Source organism: Podarcis filfolensis (assembly GCF_964270895.1).
Source record: "Podarcis filfolensis genome assembly, chromosome: 18".
Lineage (NCBI taxonomy): Eukaryota > Metazoa > Chordata > Lepidosauria > Squamata > Lacertidae > Podarcis > Podarcis filfolensis.
In genome coordinates this window covers 8,499,274-8,512,345 of record NC_139622.1, presented here as the reverse complement: position 1 = coordinate 8,512,345, position 13,072 = coordinate 8,499,274, and the positions used below count along the sequence as shown (strand labels likewise).

General features: G+C 49.7%; 1 protein-coding gene and 1 long non-coding RNA gene across 2 annotated transcripts in view; one reads left to right on the top strand and one right to left on the bottom strand.

The window, feature by feature from the left end:
- The window catches only part of LOC310753467 (guanine nucleotide-binding protein subunit alpha-11), a 33,704-nt gene extending 22,440 nt beyond the window's left edge, over positions 1 to 11,264 (top strand). The window contains exons 6-7 of the mRNA XM_083594808.1: positions 3,364 to 3,517; positions 7,151 to 11,264. Coding sequence (XP_083450934.1) covers positions 3,364 to 3,517; positions 7,151 to 7,341 — 345 coding nt within the window. The 3' untranslated portion in view covers positions 7,342 to 11,264. The remainder of the gene's footprint in view (positions 1 to 3,363; positions 3,518 to 7,150) is intronic.
- LOC310753640 lies at positions 5,116 to 6,665 on the bottom strand. Its single transcript, XR_014543413.1, has 3 exons — positions 6,468 to 6,665; positions 5,631 to 5,744; positions 5,116 to 5,486 (listed from the first exon to the last, which is right to left on the bottom strand). It is a non-coding gene; the product is annotated as an uncharacterized lncRNA (long non-coding RNA).
- Positions 11,265 to 13,072: the final 1,808 nt, after the last annotated feature.

Sequence of the window (13,072 nt, the reverse complement as noted above, 5' to 3'; positions counted from 1 at the left end):
AGGGGCACGAGCAGTAATAAAACGTTGGGTGTGGGCCAGTGGTGGCCACTGGGCCTCCTGACTTGACCATCTGTGCCCCACAGGAGGGGCAGGAAAGGCTTTCCCCGCATTTGTGTTAAGCTCCGAGGGTCCAGGAAGGGTGCAGGATTTCTCTAAGACGGAAGTCTCGGCAAACTGTCGGTGGCTCTTCCCTCTCCCCCCCCCCCAGCCTTGCCGTACACGCTCCGTGCACATGAAAGGGTGAGGGACCAGCCCTGTGTACACACTCGTAACACAGCTTTGGCAGCCAGGCATGGCTCGAGCCCTCCTGGCGCTTGCCTGACACCAGTTGTTTCTGCCTTGGTTTTCTCGCACTGCTTAAAAGTTTCCTTTTCCTTTTATTGGAAAAAAAAGTGGGGTGAAACCTGGCTGGTACTGGTGGGTGGATTGATGAGAACAAAACCTCCGACAGAGGGCAATGCCCACGTGAACAGACCTGCAAGTCGCAAGTAATGCTACTTAGGAAAGCTCTGCTAGGTTACCTTTACTAACGCATCACAGTAGGCTTTTTCATTTCTTATTCAGTTTGCCCCGGGCTAAAGACTTTGGGGGACGCGGGTGGCGCTGTGGTCTAAACCCCAGAGCCTAGGCCTTGCCGATCAGAAGGTCGACGGTTCGAATCCCCGCGACGGGGTGAGCTCCTCGGTCCCTGCTCCTGGCCACCTAGCAGTTCGAAAGCACGTCAAAGTGCAAGTAGATAAATAGGTACCACTCCGGCGGGAAGGTAAACAGCGTTTCCGTGTGCTGCTCTGGTTTTGCCAGAAGCGGCTTAGTCCTGCTGGCCACATGACCCGGAAGCTGTACGCCGGCTCCCTCGGCCAGTAAAGCGAGATGAGCGACGCAACCCCAGAGTCATCTGCGACTGGACCTAATGGTCAGGGGTCCCTTTACCTTTAAAGACTTTGGGAGTGAAGAAAACCTGACTGCCGATGGACCGCTCTATCAGAACAGCTGCTTTAAAGCATACACCGCAGTGGCCTAGATGTAACTGTGGCAGGAAGCCTCCATCTCCCCCTGCATCCCTGTTAAAAGGAGTTTCTTAATTGTTGGGCGTATTTGAAAGGGGATCACGTGGCACAGTTGCCCGCTCTTCTGTACGGCCATTGCTCTCGAGTTGGGGGTCAGCAGAAGCCGCTGGTGGCGCCAGCTGCCCACCCCATCCACTGCTGGGTGATCTGTAGAAGAACTGCGAGGGTTCTTGACTCCCAGCTGTGCCTCGCAATAGCGGGAACAAAAAACTGTCCCGGCCTCCTCTCGGTTGGACTGATGAAATGAAGAAAGCTGTGGGAGCGAGGGCGAGAGGAAAAGGGCCCGGGAGTGTGAAAGGACTGTGTGCTCAGTTATTGTGCTGAAAGGAAATTGTTAGTCTAAGTGTGCATGCTGTTCCTGGACTCTACTCCCCTGCCAAGACACTATTTTGCACCAGGTTCCTGTTGGTGTGTCTCTGGAACCTGCTAAAATAGCTTCCGCAAGGCTGAAATGTGCTTTTGAGTTGGTTCTCTCTCTCCCTCCTTCCTCCCCACTCCCTCTAGTAGCCCGTAGACTCGTCTGCAGACTGTCAGAAACTGGATGAAATTATGAGCACCCTTGGGGGAAACTAGATTTCGCCTGGGTCAGAGGAAATGGGGCTACTGTTCCTTCCAAATTTAGCATGCCTTCTAAAATCGTTCCCCTGACAGAGAGCAGGGTGAGGTGGAAGGAGTCTGCGTTTGGGGATGGGGGAGTTTGCTTTTTGAAACCTTGCTGGCATACTTAGCTGCCTTGGCAGGTTTGGTTGTATCGCAGGGCCTGAATTTGAGAAATAAATAGCACTCTCTGCTTTCTGCGGCAGTTGTTAGCCCTTTACCAAGGTTGTTTTAGCTCTCTCTGCGTTCAGCCGTTCGGCAGGAGCACGTTCTGCTCTGTGCTGGTCCTGGATTTCCAAATCTGTATTTGGACCAGATTATTTGAATCTCACGTTTTAAATTTGTGATTCAGCTTTACTGTACATCACCCCAGAGAAGGAACGTTTTGCGGGGGTGGGGGGTGACAATAAAAATATCTCCTACCCATCGTGTGGGGTGGAAAATCTTCCATTCCTTAAGTTTTCATCTGTCAAAATGAATGGGTGCCAATTGCAGATACTCTGTTAGGTAAGCTTGGTGGTTTCAAAGCTCTACATTTCATTGACTAAATGCAGGTAAAATAAATGGACTCATTTAGATCCCGTTGGAAAATTTTCTGATGCAAACTGGAAAAAATTTAATTGAAATACCGCGCACGTTTTCCAATTTGAAATTTCCCTGGAACCCCACAGACCTGCGTTTTCTCTTTCTCTCTCTCTCAATTAACTAGGGCAGGGGGGGAACGCATGGCCCTTAGGATGCTAGCAATCCCCAGCAGCCTACAGGGGTCAGGAATGATGGGAATTGTAGTCCTGCAATATCTGGAGGCCCTCCCCTTCCCTGACCTGCGTGAGATTGCACGACTCCTTATTTGCTAAATGTTGCTGGCATACACAGTGGTACCTCGGGTTACATACGCTTCAGGTTACATACGCTTCAGGTTACAGACTCCGCTAACCCAGAAATAGTGCTTCAGGTTAAGAACTTTGCTTCAGGATGAGAACAGAAATCGTGCTCCGGCAGCACGGCGGCAGCGGGAGGCCCCATTAGCTAAAGTAGTGCTTCAGTTTAAGAACAGTTTCAGGTTGAGAACGGACCTCTGGAATGAATTAAGTACCGTATTTTTTGCTCTATAAGACTCACTTTTTCCCTCCTAAAAAGTAAGGGGAAATGTGTGTGCGTCTTATGGAGCGAATGCAGGCTGCGCAGCTATCCCAGAAGCCAGAACAGCAAGAGGGATTGCTGCTTTCACTGCGCAGCGATCCCTCTTGCTGTTCTGGCTTCTGAGATTCAGAATATTTTTTTTCTTGTTTTCCTCCTCCAAAAACTAGGTGCGTCTTGTGATCTGGTGCGTCTTATAAAGCGAAAAATACGGTACTTAACCCGAGGTACCACTGTAGTTTGAAAGTAGTTACAGTTGAAATCTCGGGCACAGGTGAAAATGTGGCGATAACAGAAAAGGCAAGCAGCTGGGCTATCTCCTGTTTGCCACATTAAGCCAGATAAGGTTCTAATATGATTTTGGGCAAGGTCTTTGCACTCAGTCCTTGTTTCTTCATTGTCCTGGTGGTACCAGTGGCCCATAGCTGAGGGCCTAGTGTAGAAGTATGCCTATTCTCTCTACCGCTTTAACAACACACAGAAACCCCGCCGGTGATGCATTTCATCTCTTACCTTGTTGCAACCATGACACCTCGAACCCCTCTTTCCCCCCCGGCAGAACCGTATGGAGGAGAGCAAAGCCCTTTTCCGGACCATCATCACCTATCCCTGGTTCCAGAACTCCTCCGTCATCCTTTTCCTCAACAAGAAGGATCTGTTGGAAGACAAGATAATGTACTCTCATCTCGTGGACTATTTCCCAGAGTTTGATGGTAAGAAACATTTGTGTTTTGTTTTTTTTAAAAAAAACACCCCGCTCTTACCAGTCTCTCTCTAAAACAGACTTGAAGTTACAGTGGTGCCTCGCAAGACGAAATTAATTCGTTCCGCAAGTTTTTTCTTCTTGCGAGTTTTTCGTCTTGCAAAGCACGGTTTCCCATAGGAATGCATTGAAAATCAATTAATGCGTTCCTATGGAGACCGCTTGCCAGGCTGGCAGTGCGGAGAAGGGCTTTTCTCCCCACCGCAAGCCTTCAGGACAGGTACGGGAACAGAGGGGAAGGCGCGCAGCGCTTCTCCTCTGTTCCCGGGGCTTGCGGTGGGAGGAGGGTTTTTCCTCCCCACCGCCAACATTCAGAACAGCATCCTGAATGTTGGCGGTGGGAAGGAAAACCCTCCTCCCACCGCAAGTGTTCAGGACAGCCATCCGAAGGCTGGCGCGGGGAGGAGGTCTCTCCGCCCCACCGCCAGCCTTCGGAGGAGGTCCGAGGATAGCGGGGAAGACGCGCTGCGCTTCCCCGCTGTCCTGGAGATTTCCCTATGGGCTTTCGTCTTGCGAAGGAAGCCCATAGGGAAATTCGTCTTGCGAAGCGCATCGATAAACGGAAAACCCTTTCGTCTAGCGGGTTGTTCGTCTTGCGAGGCGTTCGTCTTGCGGGGCACCACTGTACAAGAAAATAGATTCTGACTTAAACATCAGGAAGAACTTTCTGACAGCAAGAGCTGTTCGGCAGTGGAACAGATTCCCTTGGGAGGTTGTGGACTCTGCCTCCTTGGAGGTTTTCAAGCAGAGGTTGGACGGCCATCTGTCTTGGCTGCTTCCGTTGCAATTCCTGCACTGCAGGGGGTTGGGCTGGATGATCCTTGGGTGTCCTTTCCAACTCTGATTCAGGTGTTTGGGTCACAGCTCCCATCTGTCCCAGCCAGTGCTGGTTAGGGCCGATGGGAGTTGTGGTCCAAAACATCTAGATCTGCCTTTCTCAACCTGTGGGTCCCCCCAGATGTTGTGGAACTACAACTCCCATCAGCCCTAGCTAGCAAGGCCGGAGCTCAGGGACGATGGGAGTTGTAGTCCAACAACATCTGGGGACCCACAGGTTGAGAACCACTGATCTAGATGGTATTACACTGGGGGAGGAGAACTGGAAATAACGCCAATATATATCACATCTGGAAACCACTGCACCCTTTTAAAATGCATTTTACCGTATTTTTCGCCCCATAGGATGCACCGGCCCATAGGACGCATCAAGTTTTTTTGGGGGGAAATAAAGGAAAAAAAATTATTTCCCCCCCAGGCGCTTGTGGTGCCAGCAGCGGGGAGAAGCGCTCTTCTCCCCGCAGCCCGCCTTCAGACCAGGTCCGGGGACAGCGGGGAGACGCGCTGCGACTCCCCGCTGTCCCCGGAGCTTGCGGGGCTGGCGGCGGGGTCTCCCCGCCGCCAGCCTCCAAACCACTTCAGGAGACAGCGGGATGGCGGCGTTCCGCCTCCCTCTGTCCCCCGACCTTGTGGGGCTGGCGCTGGGGCTCTCCCCTCTCACTCTCCAGGCTTCAGCGAAAGCCTGCATTCGCCCCATAGGACGCACACACATTTCCCCTTCATTTTTGGAGGGGAAAAAGTGCGTCCTATAGGGCGAAAAATACGGTAAATCAAAGGACACATTCTACTCATGTAAAAACACGCTGATTCCTGGACCGTCCACGGGCTGGATTGAGAAGGCGATTGGGCCGGATCCGGGCCTTAGTTTGCTTACCCATGTCATAATACCTCAGCCAAGGTACTTGGGCCCTGCCGGTTTAAACACCTCCCTGTAGGAACCAGTCAGTTTCTTCACTATGAAATCCACTTAGGAGTTGGGGTGCTTCTGAAAACTATGCCTCTGCAGTGGTGATTGCCACCATCTTGACATGGCTTTGAGAAAGGATCAGGCAATACTCCTGGACCGAGTTCCTCATCCCTAGCTAGCAGGACCAGTGGCGTAGCGTGGGTTGTCAGCACCCGGGGCAAGGCAAGTAATTTGCGCCCCCTAACCCGTGGATTTGCCGTAACCCCAGATGTTGCGCCCAGTGCGGCCGGCCCCCCCTGCACCCCCCACGCTATGCCACTGAGCAGGACCGGCAGTCAGGGATGCTGCTATGGGGAGACAGTGTTGAGGGGTGCTCAGCTTGTACACATCATTTAGGCCTATCTTGCTTCTCCTCCACATTAGTCGCCAGTCCCTTTAATAATAATAATATTTTTTTATTTATACCCCGCCCTCCCCAGCCAAGACCGGGCTCAGGGCGGCTAACAACCAATAATAAAAACAAGTTGATTAAAATACAATTTAAAAGATTAAGATACAACATGAAAACAATTAGGCAGCAATCTCTTCATAGGAGGAGAAAGGAAAAAGAAAGAGGGGGAGGGAATCAAACTGATTCTGAGCCAAAGGCCAGGTGGAACAACTCTGTCTTACAGGCCCTGCGGAAAGAAATCAGATCCCGCAGGGCCCTGGTCTCAAGAGACAGAGCATTCCACCAGGCCGGAGCCAGTGTTGAGAAGGCCCTGGCTCTGGTTGAGGCTAATCTAACTTCCTTAGGGCCTGGGACCTCTAGGGTGTTGCTATATATGGACCTTAAGGTCCTCTGTGGGGCATATCGGGAGAGATGGTCCCGTAGGTATGAGGGTCCTAGGCCGTGAAGGGCTTTAAAAGTCAAAACCAGCACCTTAAATCTGACGCTGTACTCCACCGGGTGCCAGTGCAGCTGGAAAAGCACTGGGTGAATATGCTCCCATGGCAGAGACCCCATGAGGAGCCTCGCTGCAGCATTCTGCACCCGCTGGAGTTTCTGGGACAGCTTCAAGGGCAGCCCCGCATAGAGCGAATTACAGTAGTCAAGCCTGGAGGTGACCATCACATGGATCACAGTGGCCAGGTTGGGGCGGGAAAGGTAAGAGACCTTTGTGTTTATGTAGATGCATAGACTTCTTTCAACCTATAAAATCTCGAAAGCGGTTTGCGAATAGGGCCATTAAAATTGACCCATAGCAATCGAAACACCCAGACGGTGATTTAATTTTCGGCAGTGACGGTAAACCAGAAGCAATCCTGCCTCCTCTCGAATCTCAGCGGTTGGGGGGACGCCAGGGTAAACATGAGTGGGGATCTCCTAACTGGAGCTGTTGTTTTCCTCCTTGTCCCATCCCATGTTTTCTTTTTCTTTTCTTTTTCTTTTCTTTTTCTATTATTTTCCTTACATATTCTTTTCCAACAAACCATATTAATGCCATACATTCCCTTTGACTCTGCCGAGTCGCGACTCCCCTCCCTCCCTGCAATTGGTATATTTAACCCCTTTCTATCGCGTACATCATTCTCACAATAGAACTATTATACATTGAAGGTATTATGTCAATCCTGCTAGTGTCTTGACCTCTTTACAATTCTTCTTTAAATATTCCGTAAATTTACTCCAATTATTTTGGCATCTTTGATCTTCCTGGTCCCGGATCCTCCCTGGCAATTTGGCAAGTTCTGCATATTCTGTCAACTTCACCTGCCACTCCTGGATGGTTGGTATGTCAACCCCATCCCATGTTTTCTCTCTCCAACCCCACCCCATGTTTTCTTGTCTCTCCTCAGGCCCCCAGAGAGACGCCCAGGCGGCTCGGGAGTTCATCCTCAAGATGTTTGTGGATCTAAACCCCGACAGCGACAAAATCATCTACTCTCACTTCACATGTGCCACAGATACGGAAAACATTCGGTTTGTCTTTGCGGCCGTCAAGGACACCATCCTCCAGCTCAACTTGAAGGAATATAACCTAGTCTGACCTTCATTTGCCTGCCCTCTTCTTCCCCACCACCCACCCGCCCCCCACCCGCCCCCCTCCCCAGGTATCCTCGGGAGACCTTTTGTTGTGAAGAAAGTTAAAAGACGAGAGAACCCCGTGAATTTAAACAAAGCAAAACAAAATTGTACAGGGGGGAAAAGAATCTTGATTTTTAATGATGTAATGATTGCAAATTGATCTGTGGAGTGGCAAGGTCTTTGGGGTTATTTTCGTTTCGTTTCGTTTGCTCACTTGTCATCATGGAGTCTCTGCTCCACAGAATAGCTGGTGATGATGATGATTTTTTTTAAAAATGTGCTTTTATTTCACAGTTTAAAAAAACCAACAGGGGACACGTTTCCACTCTCTCTCTCGCACTTTGTTAATTTCCCGCTTTCTGGTCGACAGCCCAAGGCGAGCCTTCCTCTCGGACTCTGTCCTTCTGCGTTAGCCAATTCTTACTGTTCCTTTCCGTTCCAATGATAAGATGGGAGTCCGCAGGCTTCCTGGCCAAGGTCTGGCAAGCTCTCTCTCGCTTGGCCGTGGAAGATACTGGGTGCTCCTTTGTACTTCGCCTCGCGTGCCGTACGATTCCCCTGGAGCAGCTTTGCTTTTCTGCCGGGGAACTTTGGCGTCTCCTGCCCAAAAAGGACTTGGGGGTACCTGGATGACACCTTGGGAAGAACAGGAGCTTCTGTCTCTTTTAACAGTAGTGCAAAAAAACAAACAAGCTATCTCTTTTCCTTCCTCTTTTTTTTTGTACCACCTTAGTATAGATTCTCTTCCCTTCCTTATCAATTATGAAAGTTATATTGAGACTGTGATTTCTTTTTTTTAAATTATTGTACTATATATAGTTTGCTACATCATAACGCCGTACTTTTGTTGTTGTTGTTCATAGACTTACAAACCGAGCAATAGCTAACGAGCCTGCGGGGGGTGGGGGAGGGAAAGTGCCTGAACGTTGTTGTTGCTGTATTATCTTTTTAAGAGAAAAGTAAGCTCACGGTAGGGAGTCTCCTCGCCCGGCGGGAGGACTCTGCGTGTTTCGCATGGCGGGGGAGCGGAGCCTGAATTGGGCTGGGAGAGAGAGATCTGAGGTTGTGATTCATTCTCCTAGATCCTCTCCCTCGCCCATATGAGTGTGTAACATGCCAACAACTGCTTGGGTTTGTAAGACACCCCCCCCCCATGTGTCAATCCTTCAGGGTTACTCCAAACGAGGAAGGATCCGCTAGGTTTTGTGGCTTGCAGAGGCTGCTGCTTTTGCCACCTCATTTGCCAGGGCTAGTGTGAGCGGTAGCTACTACTTAACCTCCCGCGCCCCTTAAACTTCCAAAAGCTTTGTTCCACCGGAAGCAGTTGCACAGGTATTTATTCTGGGGGTGGGGAGCCCACCTGCAGCGGCGGCAGGCCAGCGTCGGAACCGGCGAATCTGCTTTGGCCGAGACAGCGGTTTCAGCTTTTCAAAGCGGGGCAGGAGGAAGAGGTTCCGCTCCCGGACTCTCTTGTGCCAAAACGTGTTCTGCAAAGCCTGCTTTTCTGAAGCCAGCAGGAGACGGTGCCAAAAAAAAAAAAAACCACACAGCCGACCCCGATGAGAAATTCTTCGCTGGTTCGCCAGAAGGAGAATCGCCACGGGGCTGGAGCAAGGGACGTTTTCGAGAGGGCAAGGTGAGCTTTTTAAGCTGCGCCCTCTGGATGCGAAGAAGTAGAGACAAACACTAACGTGGCTTCAGGAGCGCTCACAGCCAATTTATCAGATGCTACGGAGGACAGCCTGAGACTTCTACGTATTTCCGAATGGCCAGGTTGGGCCAGCAAAGGGAGTGTCAATTGTGCTTTTAAACGTCGCTTAGGGCAACACTAGGTAAAACTTCTTTTTGCATTTTTCTCTCGACACTACTAAAAAAACCCTAATTGCACGTGGATACCTGCAGCATTCCAGGGGGGGTTGAGGCGCAGAGTGCTGCCTCCAGGTTTTTCTGGGTCTGCTCCACGTCACCAAACACTACAGAAGAAAGCAGAAGTGAGCCGTATTTCTTCTTTCGTTGCTTTTGGTTTTTTGGAAGGGGATTCCTGGCTTCTCTCGCACACCCAGCACCACGAGCCCGATAAGTTCTTCACTTGGGAGACGGAGGAAGAGGAATCCCACGAACGCTGAGAGGTCCTGTTCAGTTGATGAAGGGCATGGCAGCCTCTGCTTTCTAGAATAACATTCCTGGTTTTGTCTAAATGTGTGTGGGGTTTTTTGGGGTGTGGGGAGTGACAACGGTGAGGGAGGGGAGGGGCTTTCTGCTTAGGCCAGGACGACCGTGTCAGTTTTTGACATCTTGCCAACTCTTCTGCAAGGGGAAGTTCTGCATTTGCAAACGTGCCATGGCTTTCCTCTCGCCGTCGCTCACCTGGAGTCTTTTGCACACACCTCGATCTGCAACGTCCGCTGCAGGCATTGGACGTGTGTACCTGAGAAATCTAGGAGCCGGGAAGCCAGTTTCTGGAGCTTAGTGTCTCTCGTATTGACTCTTTTTTTGGGGGGGGGGGCGCTCCCTACCTGAATCCGGCTTGGCTTGTCGGACGGTGGTGGCCTTCTGCAGAGAAATGTCCGTTGGGCGGCCATTGATGCCGCAGATTCGAGGACGGAGCGGGATTCGCGCTCGTCGTGAAGGCGATGTTGGTTCTTGCGAGCGACACCTGCCCACCTCCACTCGGGTGCTGTTGCGAAGCCTCCTTTTACGGACCAGTTTTTGCAACGGGCGACCCTTCCCTCGAACCCGGTCATCGCTTGCTCTCGATGTGCCAAAGCCATCCCACAACGTCGTCCCTCTTTCCCCAGCCCACCTGACGGGAGCTGGTTTGGGGTTTCAGATGTGCCAGGGGCCAAGGACCTGGGGGTTCTCGCGTGTGGTGGTGGTGGAGAAACTCGAAAAAGAAAAAGGAAAAAAAAAAGCCGAGATGAAGGAGCAACCTGTTGACCAAGTTCTGATCACAGTGCACTTTAAACGAAAAAAAAACCCCAAGCCCTACTGAAGAGGCACCTGCTCTCGAACCCCTTCACCTCCTTTTAGGAAGAGGATTGTCAAAAGTACACACCCGCCATCATTCCATTTCCTTGTGATCAGCCCCTCCGGCAAAGAACCCCTCTCCTTCCCGGAAGCGAAGAATTATTTGTTTGTTCATTGCCTTCAGTTGCATGTTTAGTTCATCCCCTGCACACTGTTTTTGTTTTGCTTTTTATAACTTCTTTTAAAAACAAATGCTTTCCCCCTACTTCTGGCCATTAATTTGTACTACGCTTCACTGAAAGCAAAAAGGTGGTTTTGAGTCCAACAGAGGTTCAAGTCTGTAACTCAGTACTCTCTGTATGTATGTGTGTGTGTGTGTGCGTGTGTGTAAATTTTTTTTTAAGCGTTTATGGTTTGTGCCAATGCCCCATACTTTTCTTTTTTTCCCCCCCTTTAGTTACCAGAGACTCTCTCTTACAAGTGTGGTGAAAAATTATTTGGTTATACTTGTATATTATAAGAGATCCTGATTTAAAAAGAAGAAACATTTAAACATCCTATTTAAAGAGAACGAAAACTACTATATATATTAAAAAAATGCTGTTTTTAAAAGGGAGGGTGGGGGAACCTTTTCGTCATTTTGAAAATTGCATGTGATGTTTAACGCGTGGGGGGGGGGGCAGGGGTGGGTGGGAAGGGATTCTGAATCATGTGGCCCGGGATCAATTTTTTTGGCCCCCCGTCCTTGTCTCTCTCTTTATTTCTGTCCAGTCTGTGAGGCAGGATCGGGGCCTTCCCGGAAATCCATCAGTTTCTCTCGTCTGCTGGGTGCTGACCCTCGTTGTTTAGAAGTACCTGATGGAAATCGATTTTCATATCTTTCTCCTGAAATAAAAATTGTTTGAAATTGGAATAAAATCTGTTCCTTACAAAAAAAAACAAAAAAACGCCAACATACTTCTTGGCCTGTTTTCTCCCTTCCCTTTTTCAATAGAGTTGGGGCGGGTAACAAAAATTCCAGCAGTTATGTCTCCTGGGATACACAAGTCCATGAATATCACTAGCCCTGAGTTTGTTTCTTAAGAGTCATAGAGTTGGAAGGGATCCTCTGCTCATCTCCACCCCCATCGTTCTGCCCGGATGCTGAGGTCCAGCGCCGAGGGCCTTCTGGCAGTTCCCTCATTGCGACAAGCAAAGCTACAGGGAACCAGGCAGAGGGCCTTCTCGGTGGTGGCGCCCGCCCTGTGGAACGCCCTCCCATTAGATGTCAAAACGATAAACAACTACCTGACATTCAGAAGACATCTTAAGGGAAGTTCAGGGAAGTTTTTAATGTATGATATTTTAGTGTTTTTTGGTTTCTATGGAAGCCGCCCAGAGTGGCTAGGGAAACCCAGCCAGATGGGTGGGGTACAAATAATAAATTATTATTATTATTATTATTATTATTATTATTATTATTATTATTCATCGGGTCCAACCGTCTACAAAGCAGGAATCTCAGGTAAAAGAACTGACAGATGATCCACCCAACCTCTGCTTAAAAACCTCCAAGAAGGAGAGTTTAGCACCTTCAGAGGAATCCCACTGTCTAAACAGCTTTTGCCATCAGAAAGTTCTTCCTAATGTTTAGTCGGAATCTCCGTCCTTGTAAGTCCATGCAAAGGAACTCATTCTCTGTGGTTTGGAGGGCGGGAATTATTTAGCCGGCTGCCTAGAACTAACCCCTGGGCGCTAGGTGTTATTTCAGTATTCTAAAATCATGACGATAAAAGTTTCCGGGAGGGATCTGAGATTCCCGTTTTCGAAATGGGTAAAGAGGATGCCTTTAGATGGAATACGGATCTCTCTCGTGACACTAGAACAGTTTCTTCTTCTGCCACCTCCATCCTACTTGCAAGGCAACCTGCGAACCATTCGCCCCGACCCATCAGCGTGGTATGGAGAGCTGAGCGGCTGTCTCCTCTCCCAATCGGGGGAAGCAAAAAAGGCTGGTGTCGGAGGGGGCGTTGGTAATGGGTCCCCGCCCCCATTGGGTGTGTGGAGGAGAGAGATCTTAACGGGCAGAGCAGGATCTAGATGCCAAACTCTTCACGGCCTGCTTTCAAAGCTGTTGGCTTTGTTGCACATCAGAGCACTTAAACCTGTACTACCGATCTTAGTGTTTCTTGAATATTTTTGTATTTTCTCAGGCCTGCAGCCATTCCAGATATTTGGGAGTACAGTCCGTCCCGTCCCCCCCCCCCCCCCGCCTGCCAGCCCCAGCATCATATATCTGTGCTTCTTGGGGGCTGATAACCCAAAATATCTGGAAGGTATCTGGAAGGTTGACAAAGACTGACAGGGTGGGGTTGATCGAAAGCAGGGGTCAGCAAACTTTTTCAACAGGGGGCTGTCCCTCGGACCTTGTGGGGGGCCAGACTATATTTTGGAAAAAGGAATGAACGAATTCCTATGCCCCACAAATAACCCAGAGATGCATTTTAAATAAAAGGACACATTCTACTCACGTAAAAACACCAGGCAGGCCCCACCAATAACCCAGGGGTGCATTTTAAATCAAAGGACACATTCTACTCATGTAAAAACGCTGATTCACTGACTGTCCTCGGGCTGGATTTAGAAGGCGATTGGGCCAGATCCAGCCCCCAGGGCCGTAGATTGCCTACCCATGGTCTAAAGTGTCTAATTCACATACATTTGAGTTGTCTTTTTCTTCTTTATAA